Source organism: Periplaneta americana, chromosome 4, assembly GCF_040183065.1.
Source record: "Periplaneta americana isolate PAMFEO1 chromosome 4, P.americana_PAMFEO1_priV1, whole genome shotgun sequence".
Classification (NCBI taxonomy): domain Eukaryota; kingdom Metazoa; phylum Arthropoda; class Insecta; order Blattodea; family Blattidae; genus Periplaneta; species Periplaneta americana.
This window is the reverse complement of record NC_091120.1, coordinates 194,012,625-194,033,800: the sequence shown is the minus strand read 5'-3', so window position 1 is coordinate 194,033,800 and position 21,176 is coordinate 194,012,625. Positions and strand designations below refer to the sequence as shown.

The 21,176-nt window shown below is 33.0% G+C and overlaps 1 protein-coding gene across 1 annotated transcript in view; it reads right to left on the bottom strand.

The window, feature by feature from the left end:
- LOC138698985 (lysosomal aspartic protease-like) overlaps positions 1–17,729 on the bottom strand; it is a gene marked incomplete at its 3' end in the record, with an annotated part of 58,698 nt that extends 40,969 nt beyond the window's left edge. The window contains 3 exon segments of the mRNA XM_069825172.1: positions 1,944–2,028; positions 12,742–12,931; positions 17,645–17,729. Coding sequence (XP_069681273.1) covers positions 1,944–2,028; positions 12,742–12,931; positions 17,645–17,729 — 360 coding nt within the window.
- Between the last annotated feature and the right edge of the window lie 3,447 nt (positions 17,730–21,176).

The following is a 21,176-nucleotide window of genomic DNA, read 5'->3' as shown; positions in this document are numbered from 1 at the left end:
CTCATATTATGCTTTATTTATACGGGCTTATGTAATCGAATTTTTATAACTGTTTACTTATGTTAAAATTCTTCTCAGTCCTAGTTCTTATTTTTTCTTAAATATACAGAGAGTTTCATGATTATCGTAAATGAGAAATTTATATGGTGCACGTCACTTGATAGTCAAATCACAGTCTAGTATAAACAGTCACGAAGCTTGAGTTGTGAGGGTGCTAGGAACAATAGACTGTGCCGGTACTATTTCGCATTGTCTGTAACGAGGAGATATTAGCGATCCTAGTGGTTATCAACTATCTATGGATGCGTATTTACTATGTATTGAGCTTCGTGACTGTATATACTAGACTGTGGTCAAATTCTCTCAAACTTTCAAGTTCTAAGTTTCGGAAAACTTATTCATTTCGTTGCCGTGAAAGATACTGTTGAAAAATGGCAGTTCCACAATATAAATTCTTTTGAATTCTCCACTTTCCGCATTCAGCATTAAGGTACAGTTTGTATACACTGGATATAGTACGAATAATGATCAAATGAAACCCGCTTGCCCCTCCATGTTGGCAGATTCTTCAAAGATAAATGATACCGTCAACATAGCAGTTAGAAAGTAGGCCTAATTGTAAATGTAGTATTTGCCAATTGGCCTATCAAAATTCGAAGCAAAGTTGGCAAAAGAAAATTTAATCCGACAACTATAAAATCACTATAATTCACTGACATATGTAGTAATAGGGGGAAAATGGTTATGTTTCACCCTTACGCTATAAAGTAACAACACAATAATAATAATAATAATAATAATAATAATAATAATAATAATAATGATTTATTTAACCTGGCAGAGTTAAGGCCATACGGCCTTCTCTAACACTGAACCAGAAGTAAAAACTGCGTTACAAAAACACTACAGATTTACAAAGTACACTACAATTTTACACACAAAACTGAATAAGATAATAAAAATAAAATGTAAACAGCAAGTAAGAAGAAATCAGACATAATATATAACATACAGAAAGAAAGAAAAAACCATAATAAAATGTGAACAGCAGGTCAAAATAAAAAAGTATAAAAAAATAAGACAATTTTTTATGATGATGATGATAATAATAATAATAATAATAATAATAGTAATAATAATAATGATGATAATAATAATAATAGTAATAATACTAATAGTAGTAATAAAATAGTGCAGTACAAAGCATACGATGAATACAATATTTTTAAGTACACACAGTAAGGAAAATTATGATTATATATAGCTCAACTTATCACATTAGAGACATACCATTATCGGAAAACATGAAAACAAAAATATAAAATAAGTTAAATGTCACTAGAACATAAAAAAAAAATGTGAATACGTGGAAACATGCAATACAACACTAGTCATAATAGTAAGTTAGTTTGGCAACTCGTCATAAGATAATTTTCTAACTTGGATTTGAAACATTTCAATGTTCGGCAGCCCTTGACTTCAGGCGGCAGAGAGTTCCAGTGACGAGAGGTAGCAACAGTGAAAGATGAGGAATATAGAGATGATGTGTGAAGTGGAATTTCTAGCGTGTTATCGCGTTGTGATCGAGTATTAATATTATGGTAGCGAGATAGAGTATGAAAACGAGCGAATAAATAATAGGGGGATGAAGTGTGCATAATTCGATATAAGGGAGAAAGTGAGTGCAGATTTCTCCTCTCATGTAACCTAAGCCATTATAACTTCTCGACTATAACAATGAGCAACTTACGCCCAGTAATATAAAAGGTACAAATCTACACCGTAACCTGTTTGTTACAACTTTATTGTGGTCCAAGATTGTAATAAATACAAATGGCTAGAAGAATCGATGCATGGATGAACGTGAACTTGTGTGAGAAGAACTAATTTATTTTTAATAAAGCTACACTGTGGTAGGTATATTTTGAGACTCCCCTACTTACACTAAAAGATTCCTTTGTCGTTGTAGGCCCTCGAGTAGGAAACAGGAAGTTGAATATTCCATCTTCTACCCTTTTCAGTCCAATTCTGTAAAGAAGAAATAGGTAAATAAACAAAACTGACATGCTATATGACATCTGTAGTTACGTGCACTTACATTTTCCTTGCTTCAATTTCTTAACATTTTATCTTAGAGGAAAACAGAAAAATAATATAACTTCTAATTGTACGGTTAGATCTTTTCCAACTGTCTGTTTCCTCTATTGTGTTGGGAATGACATTGCTGCTTTTCGTTCAATTGCTATTCAAAGTACATAACTTGTATCAGCTTGTTCTGCATCCAAGTAACAGATGGTTTTCCTTTTCCCTGTGGTGTCCCTTCTACTAATCTTTTGATATTTATTTATTTATTTATTTATTTATTTATTTATTTATTTATTTATTTATTTATTTATTTATTTATTTATTTATTTACTTATTTATTTATTTGATTATTTATTTGTTTGTTTATTTATTTTGTTTATTTATGTATTGTGTTTATTTATTTTGTTTATTTATTTTATTTATTTATTTATTTGTTTGTTTATTCATTTATTTATTTACTTATTTATTTATTTACTTATTTACTTACTTATTTACTTATTTATTTATTTACTTACTTATTTACTTATTTATTTATTTATTTACTTACTTACATATTTACTTATTTATTTATTTACTTGCTTACTTACTTATTTACTTATTTATTTATTTATTTATTTATTTATTTATTTATTTATTTATTTATTTATTTATTTATTTATTTATTTATTTATTTATTTATTTATTTATTTATTTATTTATTTACTTATTTATTTATTTACTTATTTATTTATTTACTTACTTACTTTCTTATTTTCTTACTTACTTATTTACTTATTTATTTTATCTATCTGCCTCCTGCCTGCCTGCCTGCCTGCCTGTCTGTCTGTCTGTCTGTCTGTCTATCTCTCTGTCTATCTATCTATCTATCTATCTATCTATCTATCTATCTATCTATCTATCTATCTATCTATCTATCTATCTATCTATCTATCTATCTATCTATCTATCTATCTATCTATCTATCTATCTATCTATCTATCTATCTATCTATCTATCTATCTATCTATCTATCTATCTATCTATCTATCTATCTATCTATCTATCTATCTATCTATCTATCTATCTGTCTGTCTATTTATCTATTTATTTACTTATTTACTTAATTACTTAATTACTTAGTTACTTACTTACTCACTCACTCACTCTTTCATTCATTCATGCATTCATTTATTTATTTATTTATTTATTTATTTATTTATTTATTTATTTATTTATTTATTTATTTATTTATTTATTTATTTTATTTATTTATTTATTTATTTACACTGCAAGTGGGCAAGCACCCGGTGGCAGTGGTATGCACAATATAAACAATACACAATAAAATTACAATACACAATACAATTATACAATACACAATACAATTACATACACAATAAAATAAGAATACACAATACAATTTAACACGATAATTACAATTAATAATAAAACATAAAATAACCCAACTTTACAATACAACCGATATATGTATAGGCCCTACATAAGTTTCAATAGTCTTTCACTTTACTCTCATCTCACTCACTGTAGTGGCACTATGACGCATTTCACTGACACTTTAGAACACATTTCACTGACACTATAGAACACATTTCATTGACGCTATAAATTATCACTGATCGGAACTATTCACTGCACTGTAAAACCATAACTTCACTGACTCACCTCGATTCACTGATACAACAGTTCAAATATGACAAATAATTACACCCTTATGCATACTTATAAACAGAACTACATTTAAGCTAAACATTTCTAGTCTAAGACCCTCTTACAAGCTATTTTTAAATAATTTACAATTCAAACCAAGGGAGTAACTCGTCAAGCTAAATAAATACATGTCACCTTAAAAAATTAAATGTTAAATGTCACCTTAATTTTAATCTGCACTTTATACATAACTTTTTAAGTTATTCTTGAATCTCCTTAAGGAAGGACAGCCCTCAAAGACCGCTGCAGGTAGGTCATATCCATTTAGTCGTATTATTCCAATTGTTTTTGTTTTTTTAGATTTAAAATTGAACTCTGAACATTTATTTTTTGCTCTAATATTTTCGTTTCAAAATTCATCTCCCCTAGATAGCCTTGCAGAACGTCTCTAAAAGTCCATTTCTGCTGCCATTAATTTTATTTTGCCCTTAATTGAGAGTTAAAAGTTTGTATTTCGAAGCAGTAAGTTACAATAGATTCACCACAGTGGAGTAACGGTTAGCATGAAACGAGCGTGGTCCAGGTTCAAATCCAAGTTGGGGCAAGTTACCTGGTTGAGGTTTTTCAGGGGTTTTCCTTCAAGCCATTCAGAGCAATGCTGGGTAACTTTTGGCACTGGACCAGGACTCATTTCGCTGGCATTATCACCTTCATATCATTCAGACGCTATAAAACTATTGCAGTTGATAAAGCGTCGTAGAATAAGCAAATTTGAAAAATAGTTAAAATAATACTTCTAACTATGAATTTAAATATTGAGAGAAATTGTATGAATAAAATATAAAGGAAGGTAAGAGAAAGAAATCATGGTAAATATTAGAAACTAGGCTATTAAATTGTATAGTAGCAATCCTTGTGGTTTCAAAGAATTCAAGAATACAGCTTGATAAAACACAGTCTGCTCACTATCTACAAGTGCATAAAGATACTTATTGCACGAATTATCTAGTTTTAGCCTTCATAATGTGTATCAACAATGTTATTTAATTTCGTGTTATAATTCCCATGGCCTCGTGAAAGTCGATGTTGAATACAACAGACAATAATAAAAAACAATTGACTATAGAAGATTGCAATTTAGTATTACACATGAATGTTTGATCGTATTTATTTATATTTTTTTATTAATTTAACGTCCATTTGCACAATTTTAATATACCCTATGTTTTTCTCCTGGTTATGAAGGTTAAATGTGCAAACTTTGACACATATCGGTCAAAGCGTGTAGATTTGTATAGAGAACATACATACATGCTCACATTCACTTTTATATACAGTGAAACCTCTCATTTACGGACATCGAAGGGACGTAACAATCTGTCCGCATCTGGGAGGTGTCCTTTATTGGGAGGGAGGCTCCCCAATCTTAAAGTAGATTTATAATATGCATTATGTATCCCTCGACGCTTTAAATGAAATGTATTACTGTAGTTTAATTCTAAATACAGTATACAGTACTACAGTAAATTCTTTGCAAATTTGAACTGCAGTAGATAACACTGAAAAGGGAAAGTGCAGTACTGTGCCATGCAATTTTATTCTAGGTCTACAGCTATGCAGTATTGTAATTTACAGTTTTCAACTTAAGCTTTACGTTCAGGTGCCATGTCCCTCGAAACAGAAAAACTGATTGAAGTGAAGAGAATAATCCTACTAAACATATCATGTGTTGAATACAATTTCACGATCGCGGAAACCTTGGACCCATCAGACAGGTTAAATTTAATGACTTTGTTTATTCACCCGCTTCCAGCTAACAAGGGGTAGCCGGCAGGGCTAGTGGTAGCCTACGAGACCCTTATTGTCTTCTTTCATGTTAAGGAATGTCTGTACAGTTCTCAAAACTATATTTTCCATTATTGTAACACATTAGGTTTTGAAATCCAAGTTCTGTCCGCAGTCAGGAGGTAAAGCAAGCTTTAGGACTGTGAAACAGCTGTCCTTGTCCGTGTCTTAGAGTGTCCGTAAACGAGAGTTAAATTTATCATTATTTCTATATTATTTTAGTTGGGACATAAAAATCTGTCCGTATATGAGGAGTGTCCGTATCTTGGAGGTGTCCGTAAGGAGAGGTTTGACTGTATTAGATAAAGGAGAAAAATAAAAAACACCTTTTTCGGGTTGAAGGAGATACGTAGAAACTGAGTCTGAAGTGTACAGTAAGTCCTTCATATACAAATATTTTGTACCGGTATTTAGAAAATCCTTTTCTATCGATACTATTAGTCTGTTCTATGTAATGCAAAAATCACGAAGACTATATGTGAATACCCACGAAGTTGATCTCCATTGTGTTTTAATATGAAATAATGACCACTTATTTTTTAATATTATCATAATTATTTTATGCGGATCATTCTCGGACTTGTAGATAATGAATACGAGTAAATCCCGTCCAGTAGTTCAGGACATTTTTTTCTTTTTCTTCTTTTTTTTTTTTGCTGTAGACAAACAAACACACGATATGCACAGAACTCCCTTTTCGGTGGAATATTTTCTCGCTGAAGTGCCATGAAGAATGTGTGTCTTACTAATCCATTGATATTACTGGATCCTTCGATGTAACCAACTCTATCATGTGTATACAGGAAGTGGAATGGGATACAGATCGAAAAATTTATTCTCTCATATTTTTGTTCCTTGTGTCTTCAGAAACAGCACTCTTTTTATAATATTTCTTCTGTTTTCAGCTGTTTCCACACAACCACCATTACCAATTGAATACAGTGGAAGCTCTTAAGTTCGATATTCTATAGTTCGACTGCTTACGTAGGAGAATTAGACACGCCCTTAGGCCCGTAACACAATGGAAGAGATTCTCGTTCGAGGCAAAAACCTCGCGCGAGTTTCTCGCTGGAATCGATAGCTCGGCGAATTTTCTTGACACATTTATCAAAGATGTTTGACATTTTTACTCTTTATGACGATTGAATGTAGAAAAAGATATCACATGTGGCGATGAATTGTATTGTTTTCATTTGAAAATGAGGAAAGATGGCTGATAATTGCAGTCAGAAACTTAACGAACTTATACGATGCACCCGTAGGCCTATTTATATGATACACGGGATGAAAACTATAAAAACACGAAACTTAAAGAAGAAATCTGGAGACAAATATCAGATTATCTGACAATAAATAGGGCTATATTTTATTTTGATGAGATTTAATAATATTAATTAAACATTTGAAATAATGTATCTATATGTTTTAACAGTTTACATAATTTTAATCAGAACATAGCAAAGAATCCTCTATCATATCATGAATGGCAAAAAACTGTGGTCCATTCAACCTGAAATAACGCCTAAACGTATCATCATTCAAATCGAAACCAGTGCCCAAAACTCGCCCTTATCTTCGTAAGTACAATGTGATTTTCAGATATTTCTGGCTTTAATTTTAGGCCTACTTTTTCTTTTCATTAACAAAATATGTTCATGTTACTCCATTTCCTTATCATCTGAATACTCAGATTCAACGTTCGTATGTAATTTGTAAAGTACGACAATATACTTACAGGTTATATATTTAAGTACGACAATACCTATAATATTTCCCCCAACGAGTGATTACTATAATCAGAAAAATGCTTTCTGCATGAAGGCAGTGCATAGATGATCATAGCTGTGATCTATGATATCGAGAACTCGCCAAGTGTGTGGAGGAAGGCTTTTCGCTTCTTTCTCGCATCACATTTCTAGCTAGCGAAAACTCTTCAAGTGTGTTACGGGCCTTATATGGGCACTAAGAAATGGGTTTATCATTTGAAAGGGAATTGGTTCTGTGTCTTGTAGTGATACTTTTGTTGTATGTATGTATTTATTTACACTGCAAGTGGGCAAGCACCCGGTGGCAGTGGTATATACAATATTAACAATACACAGTTAAAATGATAAGCTATACACAATAAAATTTACAATACATAATACAATTTACAACACATATACAATTTTATACACAATACAATAAGAATACACAATACAATTTAACACAATAATAATAAAACATAAAATAAAACACCGAATTTTACAACACAACCTACATAATTATGTATAGGCCCTACATAAGTTTCAATAGCCTTTCACTTTACTCTCATCTCATTCCCTGTAGTGGCACTATGACGCATTTCACTGACACGTCAGCACACATTTCACTGACACTATAGAACACATTTCATTGACGCTATAAATTATCACTGATCGGAACTATTCACTGCACTGTAAAACCATAACTTCACTGACTCACCTCGCTTCACTGATACAACAGTTCAAATAAGTCAAATAATTGCATTCTTATGCATACTTATAAACAGAACTACATTTAAACTAAATATTTCTAGTCTAAGGCCCTCTTACACGCTATTTTTAAATAATTTACAATTCAAACCAAGGAAGTAAACTCGTCAGGCTAGATAAATACATGTCACCTTAAAAAATTAAATGTTGAATGTCACCTTAATTTTAATTTGCACTTTATACACAAGTCTTTAAATTATTCTTGAATCTCCTTAAGGAAGGACAGCCCTCAAAGACCGCTGCAGGTAGGTCATTCCAATAATTTATAGTTCTATTTAAAAATGAGAATTTACCTACATCCGTTTTCTGTTTCCTACATTTGATTTTAAAATCATGATCGTTCCTACATAGTACGTTGGCTTTTCTAACCGAGCCGTTATGTCTACCCATGCTTTCTGACCTAGATGTGCTCTATACAATGATGTTATTCTAGTTTTCCTACGTCTGTTTTCCAAAGTTAAAGGAAAACAGAATATTTTATTAATTAGGACATCCATATTTAATCACTGATTTTAAATTAATTAACTCTTCTTTTTCTATTTGAGAACTGTGCCGTTTGTGAGACGGAACTGTCGAAACCCACTGTGGTACTAGAAGCGCATACACAAGTCTCGGGGCGGGCAGGAAATGCAAGTACAGTGCTGTATTCGTTGATGGATAACTAATAAGAATTTGTATTCATTTCACCTGCCACACCCACTACCCTTGTTGGACTGAAATTTAAATTCCGTTCAATCGAACTTAGGAGAATCAACTGTAGTTTTAAAACGGTCCATGTCAAAGACTACCGCCCATTTAAAACAAAGTGTGATTTTAATTTGCCTCTAACAAGACAACGCCAATGTTATTGCCGTCATTTCAAACAAACACGATGGGTTATGTAACATACTATCGAAACTACGATAAAAATGAAAATGTCAAAAATGATGACTTATGTCCTTCTAGAAAAGTTAAATTCAATTACACCGTCCTTTGGTAGTCGTGTATCTTTAAAAATATATTGTGATTTACTTATATGTAGCCTATATTTCTGTGGATTTTAATCATGTGTTTGTAACAGAAATTATTAGTTGTGAACAACATAAAAACCATCAAAGCAGTTCGATTTTCATTGATCGACTGAACATCAGTAAGTTCAGTGATTGGCTGAAAAATGTTACACTGGAATTTTCATAAGTAATACCACGACTGATATTGGCTAAGACCTTGTGATGAATAGAATATTCAATAAACAATATAAACAGTATTAATAAAATAAAAATAATAACACGTTTTTATTTAGTGTAATTTACTTGCATATCCAACTTGTTATGTTCCATCTAGTGCCATCTAGTGTTAAGAATCTGGATTACAGATGAAGTACAGATTTTTATTCACAATTCTGTTCTACTTGCCATCTAGTGTTAAGAATCTGCATTACAGATGAAGTACAGATTTTTATTCACAACTAGCCGTACCCGTGCGCTCCGCTGCACCCGTTAGAAATAAATATAAAGTAATTACATAATTAAAATAGGACGTTTGATCCAGGGAACATTCGTGTTTGATAGAAGGATAAATCGTTTAATATGTTACTTAATTTAAATTGCATCCAAATAATTAAAATGCGATCATTTTGGTCCAGAGACACTCATTTGGTGCAATGACAATTCCTTTAACATGTTTCTTAATTTTTATTACATGCATCCATAGTTTAATGAAGATTGACATAATTTAGATTTAATGTGTGTATTTTATTTTACTTGTTACAGGTTTCCATTGAATTATGGTAATAACTTAATTTTAACACTTGTTTTCTACGTATTCAGTAAATGGCGCTTGGCCCACTATGGTTCTGAACCCTTCAAATAACTTAAATTATATAATATTACATTACATAACATATTATATTATATTATATTATGTTATATTATATTATATTATATTATATTATATTATATTATATTATATTATATTATATTATATTATATTATATTATATTATATTATATTATATTATATTATATTATATCAGAAGTTACTGTAATAACATTATAGCATTATCTCCATCTAGAGAAACTACACTTTCCAATGGTGAATTAATAATTAATTATACAAATCGGTTAATTTAGCTTCCGATATTCCTTCATACAAACACAGAAGCATTCTCTGTAGGCTATCTTTCATAGCTTTCGATTGTTGCTGTCCAAGGCCCCTTATAGACGAAGTCATTTGTTTTTTAATTCATTACACGGCCTTAGATGGCAGTTATTTTAATTTTAAAACTCATTTATCTCATTAAATATCAGTCCTATCAAAATTTTTCAAGGAATAAAACTTATCGAAAATTATTTTTAAAGAAACTTTTGTTATGTAATATTTTTCACAAAAACCAATAATAAGCGACATATTTCGATTTATTTAATTCAGGCCCCCTTATAACCCCCCTTTTAAATAATGTATTTTAATACCATATAGCCTAAAATCTAAGTTACAAAGAACTTAATTTATATTCCAATTTTCATCGAAATCCGTTCAGCCATTATCGCGTGAAGAGGTAACAAACATACAGACAGACAGACAGACATACAAACAAAATTTTCAAAAAAACGATTTTCGGTTTCAGGGTGGTTAATTATATATGTTAGGACCAATTATTTTTGAAAATCGAAAATTACCGGAAAAATTTCGGCTACAGATTTATTATTAGTATAGATTCACTTCTAATTGCCATCTAATGTTAAGAATCTGGATTACAGATGAAGTACTGATTTTTATTCACAGTTCAGTTCTACTTGCCATCTAGTGTTAAGAAAATTTTAAATTTCAAATTATGGTTTATTTAAAGACACTCGCAACTCCCGAGGTTATATCAGCGTCGCTGGTGTCCCGTAGGAGTTCTTTTATATGCCATTAAATCTATTGACATGATCCTGTCGCAGTTCAGCATACTTATATGCCATCGACCTTGGCCGGGATCGAACTCGCAACCTCGAGCACAAAAGACCAGCACTATGACGACTACGATATCCAGGCCGACTCTAGTGTTAAGAATCTCAACTACAGTGAATAAGTGAACAGAGAAATGATTATATTACAATGAAAGTTGTCATTTAATGTAGCTTATATTAATTCCATAAAAAAGATTGAAACTTTATAATATCGCTGGCATCATATCAGAAAGGCGTATCAACAAAACTGCAAGTTTACATTAAAGCCATTGAAATATGAAATGATTTTTTTAACCTTGTCTACATAACAAAGTACATCCTTTTATTTATTCTCATGTCCATTGTAATTATCAAAGAATTGTCTTCAAACGTAAAAAAAAGTTCCATTTAGATAATGCAAAATTTGTTGATACGCCTTTCTAGTATGATGTCCTCGATATGGATCTTAAAACACCCTTATGTTTTGTAATTGGAAGTACAATATATTGGAATTGGCATTCTTTACTATGAAGATGTAGATTGGTTGTTTCGTAGCTTGTTTATAATGAGATTATGATGTTTCTCATTAATTTGTACATAGGGTTTCAATGACGATGAGTTGTCACTGCCTTCTAAATATCTCTGTACTAACCAGGAACAATTGCGAATCAGGAGCGGCAATATGCAGACATTTACGAATCAGGTGCGACGATATGCAGACAACTGCGAATCAGGTGCGACAATATGCAGACAACTGCGAATCAGGTGCAACAATACGCAGACATTTGCGAATCAGGTGCGACAATATGCAGACAACTGCGAATCAGGTGCGACGATATGCAGACAACTGCGAATCAGGTGCGACAATATGCAGACAACTGCGAATCAGGTGCAACAATACGCAGACATTTGCGAATCAGGTGCGACAATATGCAGACAACTGCGAATCAGATGCGACGATATGCAGAAAACTGCGAATCAGATACGACAATATGCAGACAACTGCGATTCAGATGCGACAATATGCAGAAAACTGCGAATCAGGTGCGACAATATGCAGACAACTGCGAATAAGGTGCGACAATATGCAGACATTTGCGAATTAGATGCGACAATATGCAGACATTTGCGAATCAGGTGCGACAATATGCATACATTTGCAATTCAGGTGCGGCAATATCCAGACATTTGCGAATCAGGTGAGACAATATGCAGACATTTGCGAATCAGGTGCGACAATATGCAGACAACTGCGAATCAGGTGCGACAATATGCATACATTTGCAAATCAGGTGCGACAATATGCAGACATTTGCAAATCAGGTGCAACAATATGCAGACATTTGCGAATCAGGTGCGACAATATGCAGACATTTGCGAATCAGGTGCGACAATATGCAGACAACTGCGAATCAGATGCGACAATTTGCAGAAAACTGCGAATCAAATGCGACAATATGCAGACAATTGCGAATCAGGTGCGACAATATGCAGACATTTACGAAACAGGTGCGACAATATGCAGACAACTGCGAATCAGGTGCAACAATATGCAGACATTTGCGAATTAGGTACGACAAGATTATTTCAACAATAGAATAGATGACTGTGATTGAATAAAAATAGTCACATTGAAATTACATTGAATACAGTAGCATTTTAGGACAAATTATTCAATTTTAAATGTTTCAATAGCCTTGATAGTGGAGAATGGAGATTGAAAATGCATTTCCGTTTACTGACCGTATAGAGTTTACAATTTCGCCGAAGGCGTTGGCCCCCGTCGCCACCAGCAAGAGCAGGAAGATCAGACGAGCAGAACCCATTGCAGACAATGTCGAGCGCGGCACCTCAGTGTCACTGGAATGTCTGTCTGTGATAATTAGGCCTGCAGTAAGCTCGGGTTTCCTGGGGCGCAGACCCCCCGCGGCCTCTGTGACGGTTGTACAGTATATCGTGAGATAGACTACTTTGCATGCAGTGACGTTGTGTAGAACCGCACAATTCCTCTTATCCTTGTCCTTTATCGAATACTAATTTCAAGGTACAGTGAGTTCAGCTGTAGGTCGGTAACTCAATAAGCAGGTCAGATTTGTACAGAATGTTCCACATTGATTAAGACTGGCGACCTTGCGAAGAAGACAGACCCTGAACTAACACTCCTCTGTGAAGTAAGGCTATTTCTATTTATATTACTAATGTTGTCTGTTCTTTCTGATAGTTTTATGTCGTTTGCTATTATTTTGTTTTTTATTATTTTTGTTGTCTGCTAATTTTTTTTCGTTATTATTTTACTCTTTTTTATGTACACTGCTTTTATTGTTTGTTGTTGCTTTCATTGTTGATTTTGTCATGTTTTTCTTTGCTATATTTGCTCGGATATTTCTAGTGTTCCTTGTTGATTTTATTTTTGTTTGTTATTTTATTCTTTATTATTTTTGTTGCCTGTTTATATTTTTTCTTGTTACTATTATTGTTGTTTTGTTATGCTCGAATACTGTAAATCAAATTAAAAGAAAACTATAATTAAATTAAAATCAAACATTGTTGTTCTGCACTTTATAATGCCTGTAGTTTTTATTGTTGTTAGTTTCCATTTTATTCTTTATTGCCTTTTCTACCTGCTTTTTATCTTGTTTGTTGTTGCTTTTAATGTTACATTTGTTATGCTCTTCATTGTTGTTTATATTGTTGTTTTCATTCTTGTTTCTTATTATTTATTCTCGTTGTCTACTGTTTACATTTTTGTTATTGCTTTTATTGTTGGTTACGTTGTTACCCTTTGTTATTGTTGGTCTGGTATGTCCATTGTTTGTTACATCTATTATTGGTTTTGTCGTATTATTAGTTGTTGCTGTTAGTCTGCTGTTTGTATTGTTTGTTGTTGCTTTTATTATCGATTTTGTCGTATTATATTAGTTGCTGTTAGTCTGCTGTTTGTATTGCTCGTTGAACTTTTATTATTGGTTACGTTATGTTATTCTTTGTTACTGTTGGTCTGTTGTTTCCATTGTTTGTGTTACTTTTATTATTGGTTTTGTCGTATTATATTGGTTGCTGTTACTCTGCTGTTTGTATTGTTTGTTGTTGCTTTTATTATTGGTTACGATGTGTTATTCTTTGTTACTGTTGGTCTGTTGTTTCCATTGTTTGTGTTACTTTTATTATTGGTTTTGTCGTATTATATTGGTTGCTGTTAGTCTGCTGTTTGTATGTTTGTTGTTGCTTTTATTATTGGTTACGTTGTGTTATTCTTTGTTACTGTTGGTCTGTTGTTTCCATTGTTTGTTGTTGCTTTTATTATTGGTTTTGTCGTATTATTTTTGTTGCTGTTAGTATGCTGTTTGTATAGTTTGTTGTTGCTATTATTATTGGTTACGTTGTGTTATTCTTTGTTACTGTTGGTCTGTTGTTTCCATTGTTTGTTGTTGCTTTTATTATTGGTTTTGTCGTATTATATTTGTTGCTGTTAGTATGCTGTTTGTATTGTTTGTTGTTGCTATTATTATTGGTTACGTTGTGTTATTCTTTGTTACTGTTGGTCTGTTGTTTCCATTGTTTGTTGTTGCTTTTATTATTGGTTTTGTCGTATTATTTTTGTTGCTGTTAGTATGCTGTTTGTATTGTTTGTTGTTGCTATTATTATTGGTTACGTTGTGTTATTCTTTGTTACTGTTGGTCTGTTGTTTCCATTGTTTGTTGTTGCTTTTATTATTGGTTTTGTCGTATTATATTTGTTGCTGTTAGTATGCTGTTTGTATTGTTTGTTGTTGCTATTATTATTGGTTACGTTGTGTTATTCTTTGTTACTGTTGGTCTGTTGTTTCCATTGTTTGTTGTTGCTTTTATTATTGGTTTTGTCGTATTATTTTTGTTGCTGTTAGTATGCTGTTTGTATTGTTTGTTGTTGCTATTATTATTGGTTACGTTGTGTTATTCTTTGTTACTGTTGGTCTGTTGTTTCCATTGTTTGTTGTTGCTTTTATTATTGGTTTTGTCGTATTATATTTGTTGCTGTTAGTATGCTGTTTGTATTGTTTGTTGTTGCTATTATTATTGGTTACGTTGTGTTATTCTTTGTTACTGTTAGTCTGTTGTTTCCATTGTTTGTTGTTGCTTTTATTATTGGTTTTGTCGTATTATATTTGTTACTGTTAGTCTGCTGTTTCCATTGTTTGTTGTTGCTTTTATTATTGGTTACGTTGTGTTATTCTTTGTTACTGTTGGTCTGTTGTTTCCATTGTTTGTTGTTGCTTTTATTATTGGTTTTGTCGTATTATATTTGTTACTGTTGGTCAGCTGTTTCCATTGTTTGTTGTTGCTTTTATTATTGGTTTAGTCGTATTATTTTTGTTGCTGTTGGTCTGCTGTTTCCATTGTTTGTTGTTGCTTTTATTATTGGTTTTGTCGTATTATATTTGTTACTGTTGGTCTGCTGTTTCCATTGTTTGTTGTTGCTTTTATTATTGGTTTTGTCGTATTATTTTTGTTGCTGTTGGTCTGCTGTTTCCATTGTTTGTTGTTGCTTTTATTATTGGTTTTGTCGTATTATATTTGTTACTGTTGGTCTGCTGTTTCCATTGTTTGTTGTTGCTTTTATTATTGGTTTTGTCGTATTATTTTTGTTGCTGTTGGTCTGCTGTTTCCATTGTTTGTTGTTGCTTTTATTATTGGTTTTGTCGTATTATATTTGTTACTGTTGGTCTGCTGTTTCCATTGTTTGTTGTTGCTTTTATTATTGGTTTTGTCGTATTATTTTTGTTGCTGTTAGTCTGCTGTTTGTATCGTTTGCTGTTGCTTTCATTGTTTGTATACCTACTATTCATATTATTTCTGCCACCTGCTGCTTATCTGATTTGTTATTTCGTTATTCTATATTATTATTATTATTATTATTATTATTATTATTATTATTATTATTACTATTATTTATTCTTTATTACTTATCCTATCTGCTGTTAATCTTGTATGTTGTTTATTTATTGTTATTTCATGTTTTTCTTTGTTATTGTTGCACTGATATTCTTATCGTTTGTTGTTACTGTTATTGTTGTTTTCTTATTATTTTATTTTTTATTATTTCTGCTGTGTGCTGTTCATCTTTTTGTTGTTCCCTTTATTGTGCTTTTTATATTCTTCTCTGTTATTGTTTCTCTGCTGTATATATTTTTTCTTATTGATTTTATTGTTTATTTTTTTTGCTATTATTTTATTCGTTACGAGCCATACCCCCCCCCCCCCATGTGTTCCTCTCTTGAGTAAGAGATAAAATGCAATTGATTACACATAGGAGGTAAGGAGTTTGCTTTTTGGTGCCCGCGGATTGGCGTATAAATAATATACTACTGACATTTTAAAACAATATGATATGACATCCCAAGATATTACAAATATTTGTTTAAATATCTTGAAGAAATCATTAGGTATTTTGCATAATCATTTAAATGATGTTTAAATTTCTAAACTTTCTTAATTGTATATTGTACTATGATTACTACCTATTGTATTGTAATATTTGTCTTTATTCCATTTATGTATATTCTAAAATTGTTTTCCGGACCTATATGGTCATCTCTTATGGCAGGCGGATGTATTAATAGTACATAATTAAAATAGAACATTTGGTCCAGGGAACATCTGTGTTTGATAGAAGGATAAATCGTTTAATATGTTATATTTAAACTAGTGGCTTGTGCAGCAAATGCTAACTAAGTTCATTAGAAGTTCAAATTAATTTTTTTCAAATTTACGAGTATTTCCAATGAAGATAACCATACATTTTGGAAGTTATTTGCTTCCATAATAATGAAACATACTCCTCTGAATGGTTTTCTTCATGCTAAATACTTTTTATTTAACCTATACATCTTCAGTTCTTGAGTTCCAATGTGAAAAAGCAAGTAACAATGTCAGAACGATCAGTCGGTTTTACATGTGGGAGTGAAGGAATAGTCATTTCAGGTTGTTGTGGATTGTAGGTTAGAGTTATTAAAATATCCTCTCCTCTCCTCTCCTCTCCTCTCCTCTCCTCTCCTCTCCTCTCCTCTCCTCTCCTCTCCTCTCCACTGCCCTCAAGCCCTCATGCCCGCATGCCTTCTGCAACCATGCCCCATGACCTCTGCCCTCTGCCCTCATGCCCTCACGCCCACATGCCCTCGTGCCCTCTGCCCTCATGCCATCGTGCCCTCATGCCATCGTGCCCTCATGCCCTCGTGCCCTCATGCCCTCTGTCCTCGTGCCCTCGTGCCCTCTGCCCTCATGCCCTCTGCCCTCGTGCCCTCATGCCCTCGTGCCCTCATGCCCTCGTGCCCTCATGCCCTCGTGCCCTCATGCCCTCATGCCCTCGTGCCCTCATGCCCTCGTGCCCTCATGCCCTCGTGCCCTCATGCCCTCGTGCCCTCATGCTCTCGTGCCCTCATGCCCTCGTGCCCTCATGCCCTCGTGCACTCATGCCCCCTGCCCTCACGCCCTCTGCCTTCGTGCCCTCATGCCCTCTGCCCTCATGCCTTCTGCCCTCATGCCCTCTGCCCTCGTGCCTTCTGCCTTCTCTCCTCTCCTCTCTCCCCTCTGCCTTCATGCCCTCATGCCCTCTACCCTCTGCCCTCTTCCTTCTCCTCTCCTCTCCTCTCTCCCGTCTGCCGTCTACCGTCCTCGTCCTCGTCCTCGTCCTCGTCCTCGCCCTCGTCCTTTTTTTCTTCCTGTTTTCTTGTTTTTTTGCCTTCTTTCCCCATTCGCTTGCTTTCTACGTGATTCTCAATCTCTCCTACTGTATCTTAGATCCTTGTCATTGTCACAAGTTTCATATTCAATCTCTATATTGCCTTCAGCGTCACCATCAGCATCATCATCTGAACTTTTATCTATGATCTGCAGAGAAGTGTCGATCACCACGTAAGTTTTCATCCAGTATTACTTTGTTAGATAAAACACACTTAAGGGAATAAATAAACTGCACTAACAGAAAATTTTCTATTAATACTATTGATACGTAAATCTGACGTACACTTCCAAATAATTATATCTCATAAGTTGGCCAAGCGTGTAAGTTGCAACCTGCTGTCACGACTACTATAGTCAGCAACTGAAAGACGGAGGCATAGTCTTCAACGCACTGCCTAATTATCTTAAAGATTTGAAGAACAACGAGAAAAGGTTCAGAAAAGAATTAACCAAATTTCTACATACTCATACCTTCTACACAATTCATGAATTGTTTTTGCTTGTGAATTGAATTATTCTACTTAAATGACATGTACAATTTTATATAGCTCAACTAAAATATGTTTTCATATTGACTTAATCTGTTTACTATGTATTGTATTTTTTGTTTAGCATAACTGATGAATTGTATGTACTGTAAATTGAATAGTATACTGTATAGGTCAACTGATGAATTGTTTAAGCTTATAAATTGAATTAATCTACTTCATATGAATTGTATAGCTTAACGAAAATAAGTTTGTAAATTGAACTAATTTCATTGTATATGTTTGTATAGTTTGGCTGATGAATTGTATATGTTCTTAAAATGATTACTAGTCTGTGTAGCTCTACTGATGAATTGTATATAGACCTATTGTAAATTGAATGGTAATATGTATAGCTCAACTGATGAATTGTTTATGATTATAAATTGAATTAATCTACTTGATATTAATTGCACAAATTTGTATAGCTTAATGAAAGTATGCTACTTTGTATTGTATGTATTTGTATAGTTTTGGGCGATGAATTGTACATGCTTTAAATTGAATAGTAATCTATATAGCTCTACTGATAAATTGCTTGTGTTTGTAATTTGAAGTAGTTTGCATGATATGTAGGGGAGAGTCGGGTAGTATCGGACATCGGGTAATATCGGACAGTGCGTTTCTTTTATCTACCACCATATGGTAGCACCTGACTGACATGGTTACGTTTCTCTATGAGACATCACAGAAACGTAACCATATCAATCAGGTACTATCATCGTGTGGTAGATGAAAGAAACTCACTGTCCGATATTACCCGATGTCCGATACTACCCGACTCTCCCCTATTATCAATTTCTGTATATCACAACAGGTTGAATTGTTTATGCCTTAAATTTAATTAAATTGTTTTGTATTATAATATAGGGCCTAGCTCAACTTATGAATGATCGTTGCGCGTTTGTAAATTTAATAATCTGATTGGCTATGTATTGTATACTTTTAGTAGAGCCATCGATGTAGCTCAGTCGGCAGACTCGCTGGGCTGCTGATCCGGAGCTGCGTTCGGGCTTGGGTTGGATCCCCCTTTGGACTTTGGTTTCTTCGGAGGTTTTCCCCAGCCGTGGGACTGAAGCCGGATGGTCTATAGCGAGTCCTTGGCATCAACCCCTTTGATTTGATTACCCTCTTTGATTTGATTACCTGGTTGGGTTTTTCCGAGGTTTCCCCCACCGAAAAGGCAAATGCCGTGTAATATTTTGGCGAATCCTCGGACCTCATCTCATCTCACTACATCTCGCCAAAATGTAAAAAAAAAAGTGTAAAAAAAATTGTACAAAATTGTAAAAATTGTAGAAAATTACTAAATTGTAAAACCATAAAAATTTGTAAAAATGTAATTGTAATATTGTAAAATGTTGACATGTTCCACATCTTAAAGCTTCATTGCTCATGTAAGATCTATGGAATAAAATGAATGAATGAATGAATGAATGAATGAATGAATGAATGAATGAATGAATGAATAGCTAGAAGAAGGAGGTGCTCTCTTGGCGGGAAAAGTAGTGAGGATCAATTGTTTATCTATTATATGTACGTCAAAATTATGTACGACAGAAGTTTTAAACAATGGCATATGGTCTCTATACTGTGGTTTGATTTCCACATATCCTACAAGTTTAATACAAGTAGTGTTAAGTTCATAACAATAACCTTAGTATCTCGTTATCATTATATTATTTCTCTTCAAATAATTATCTACAGTCAGATGGAAAGAAGTTTATGAGATTATACGTTCTCGTGTATAAAATTGAAACTTCACATTGATGTCGATGTTATAGGGATTCTTAATTTATAGTCTCAACAAATGTCGACGCAACATCCGTCGATCGACCACGCTGTTACGTAAGTTTTATAGTTTTCAATAATATATATTATAGTATAGTATACTATAGTATACTCAGTATATTATAGAAATGAAGATCTAATAAAAAAATCTTCTTCCTATACGTCTACTTACTTAAGGCCCCAAAAGATTTCACTTTAATATCATCAGTATACCATTATGTGTTGCATTAACTATAATAATATTTCATTTTAATGGTAATAATGTCACGAAACATTCTTAAGTTTTGTAGTTCTTAATATCGAATACACAGCTGTACTCGGAAAACTACAGACCAGAGAATCAGACCTGTAAATTATTTTTATACGTTATCAAAAATTTACACAAATGAAGTACTTCATTGTGTTGCTGTCATGTAATTTAAAGTTGTATGCTCACATTTTTCAACTAATGTATTAGCTAATTTGAAATAGCCTAAAACTTTAAAGCATTGAAATGACAAAGACTGTATGTCTTATGATTTAAGTTTCAAAATACGATTACAACTGGATTAAAAGTAACTTCAACATCCATTAATCGAATCTATGTTTCTTCATTGTTATGATTTGTCATTTGTAGACATTATTTTGAGATTTTTTTTTCTTTTGGTCCATTCATGGGAACATGGTCGCCATTCATAGAACTCTGTCGTCTTCATTGAGCCAATAGCCGCATTTTAAATGAGCTAATCTTTCAACAGATATAAATAAGATGTAGCCCTGAAACTTCATTTTATCATTCCTTATTAGTAATGTAATTGTTCAAGCCTATGAACAGAATTTTTAGCCATTGCCTTTCTTAGATAAAATAAGAAATCGTTAGCTGGTCCATTGATGGCTACGATCCCCTATTGTACAATATGCATATATTACTGTATTTTGTGTTATATTTTATTTTATATTTGTACTAGTGGCTTGTGCAGCAAATGCTGCTGCAAACTAAGTTCGTTAGACGTTCAAATAACAATTTTTCAGAATACTTGTCTTTTTGATAGTTATTTGCTTCCATAATAATGAAACATACTCCCTCTGAATGGATTTTTTAGGCCAAATACTTTTTCTTGAACCTATCCAACTTCAGTTTTTGAGTTTCAACGCTAAAAC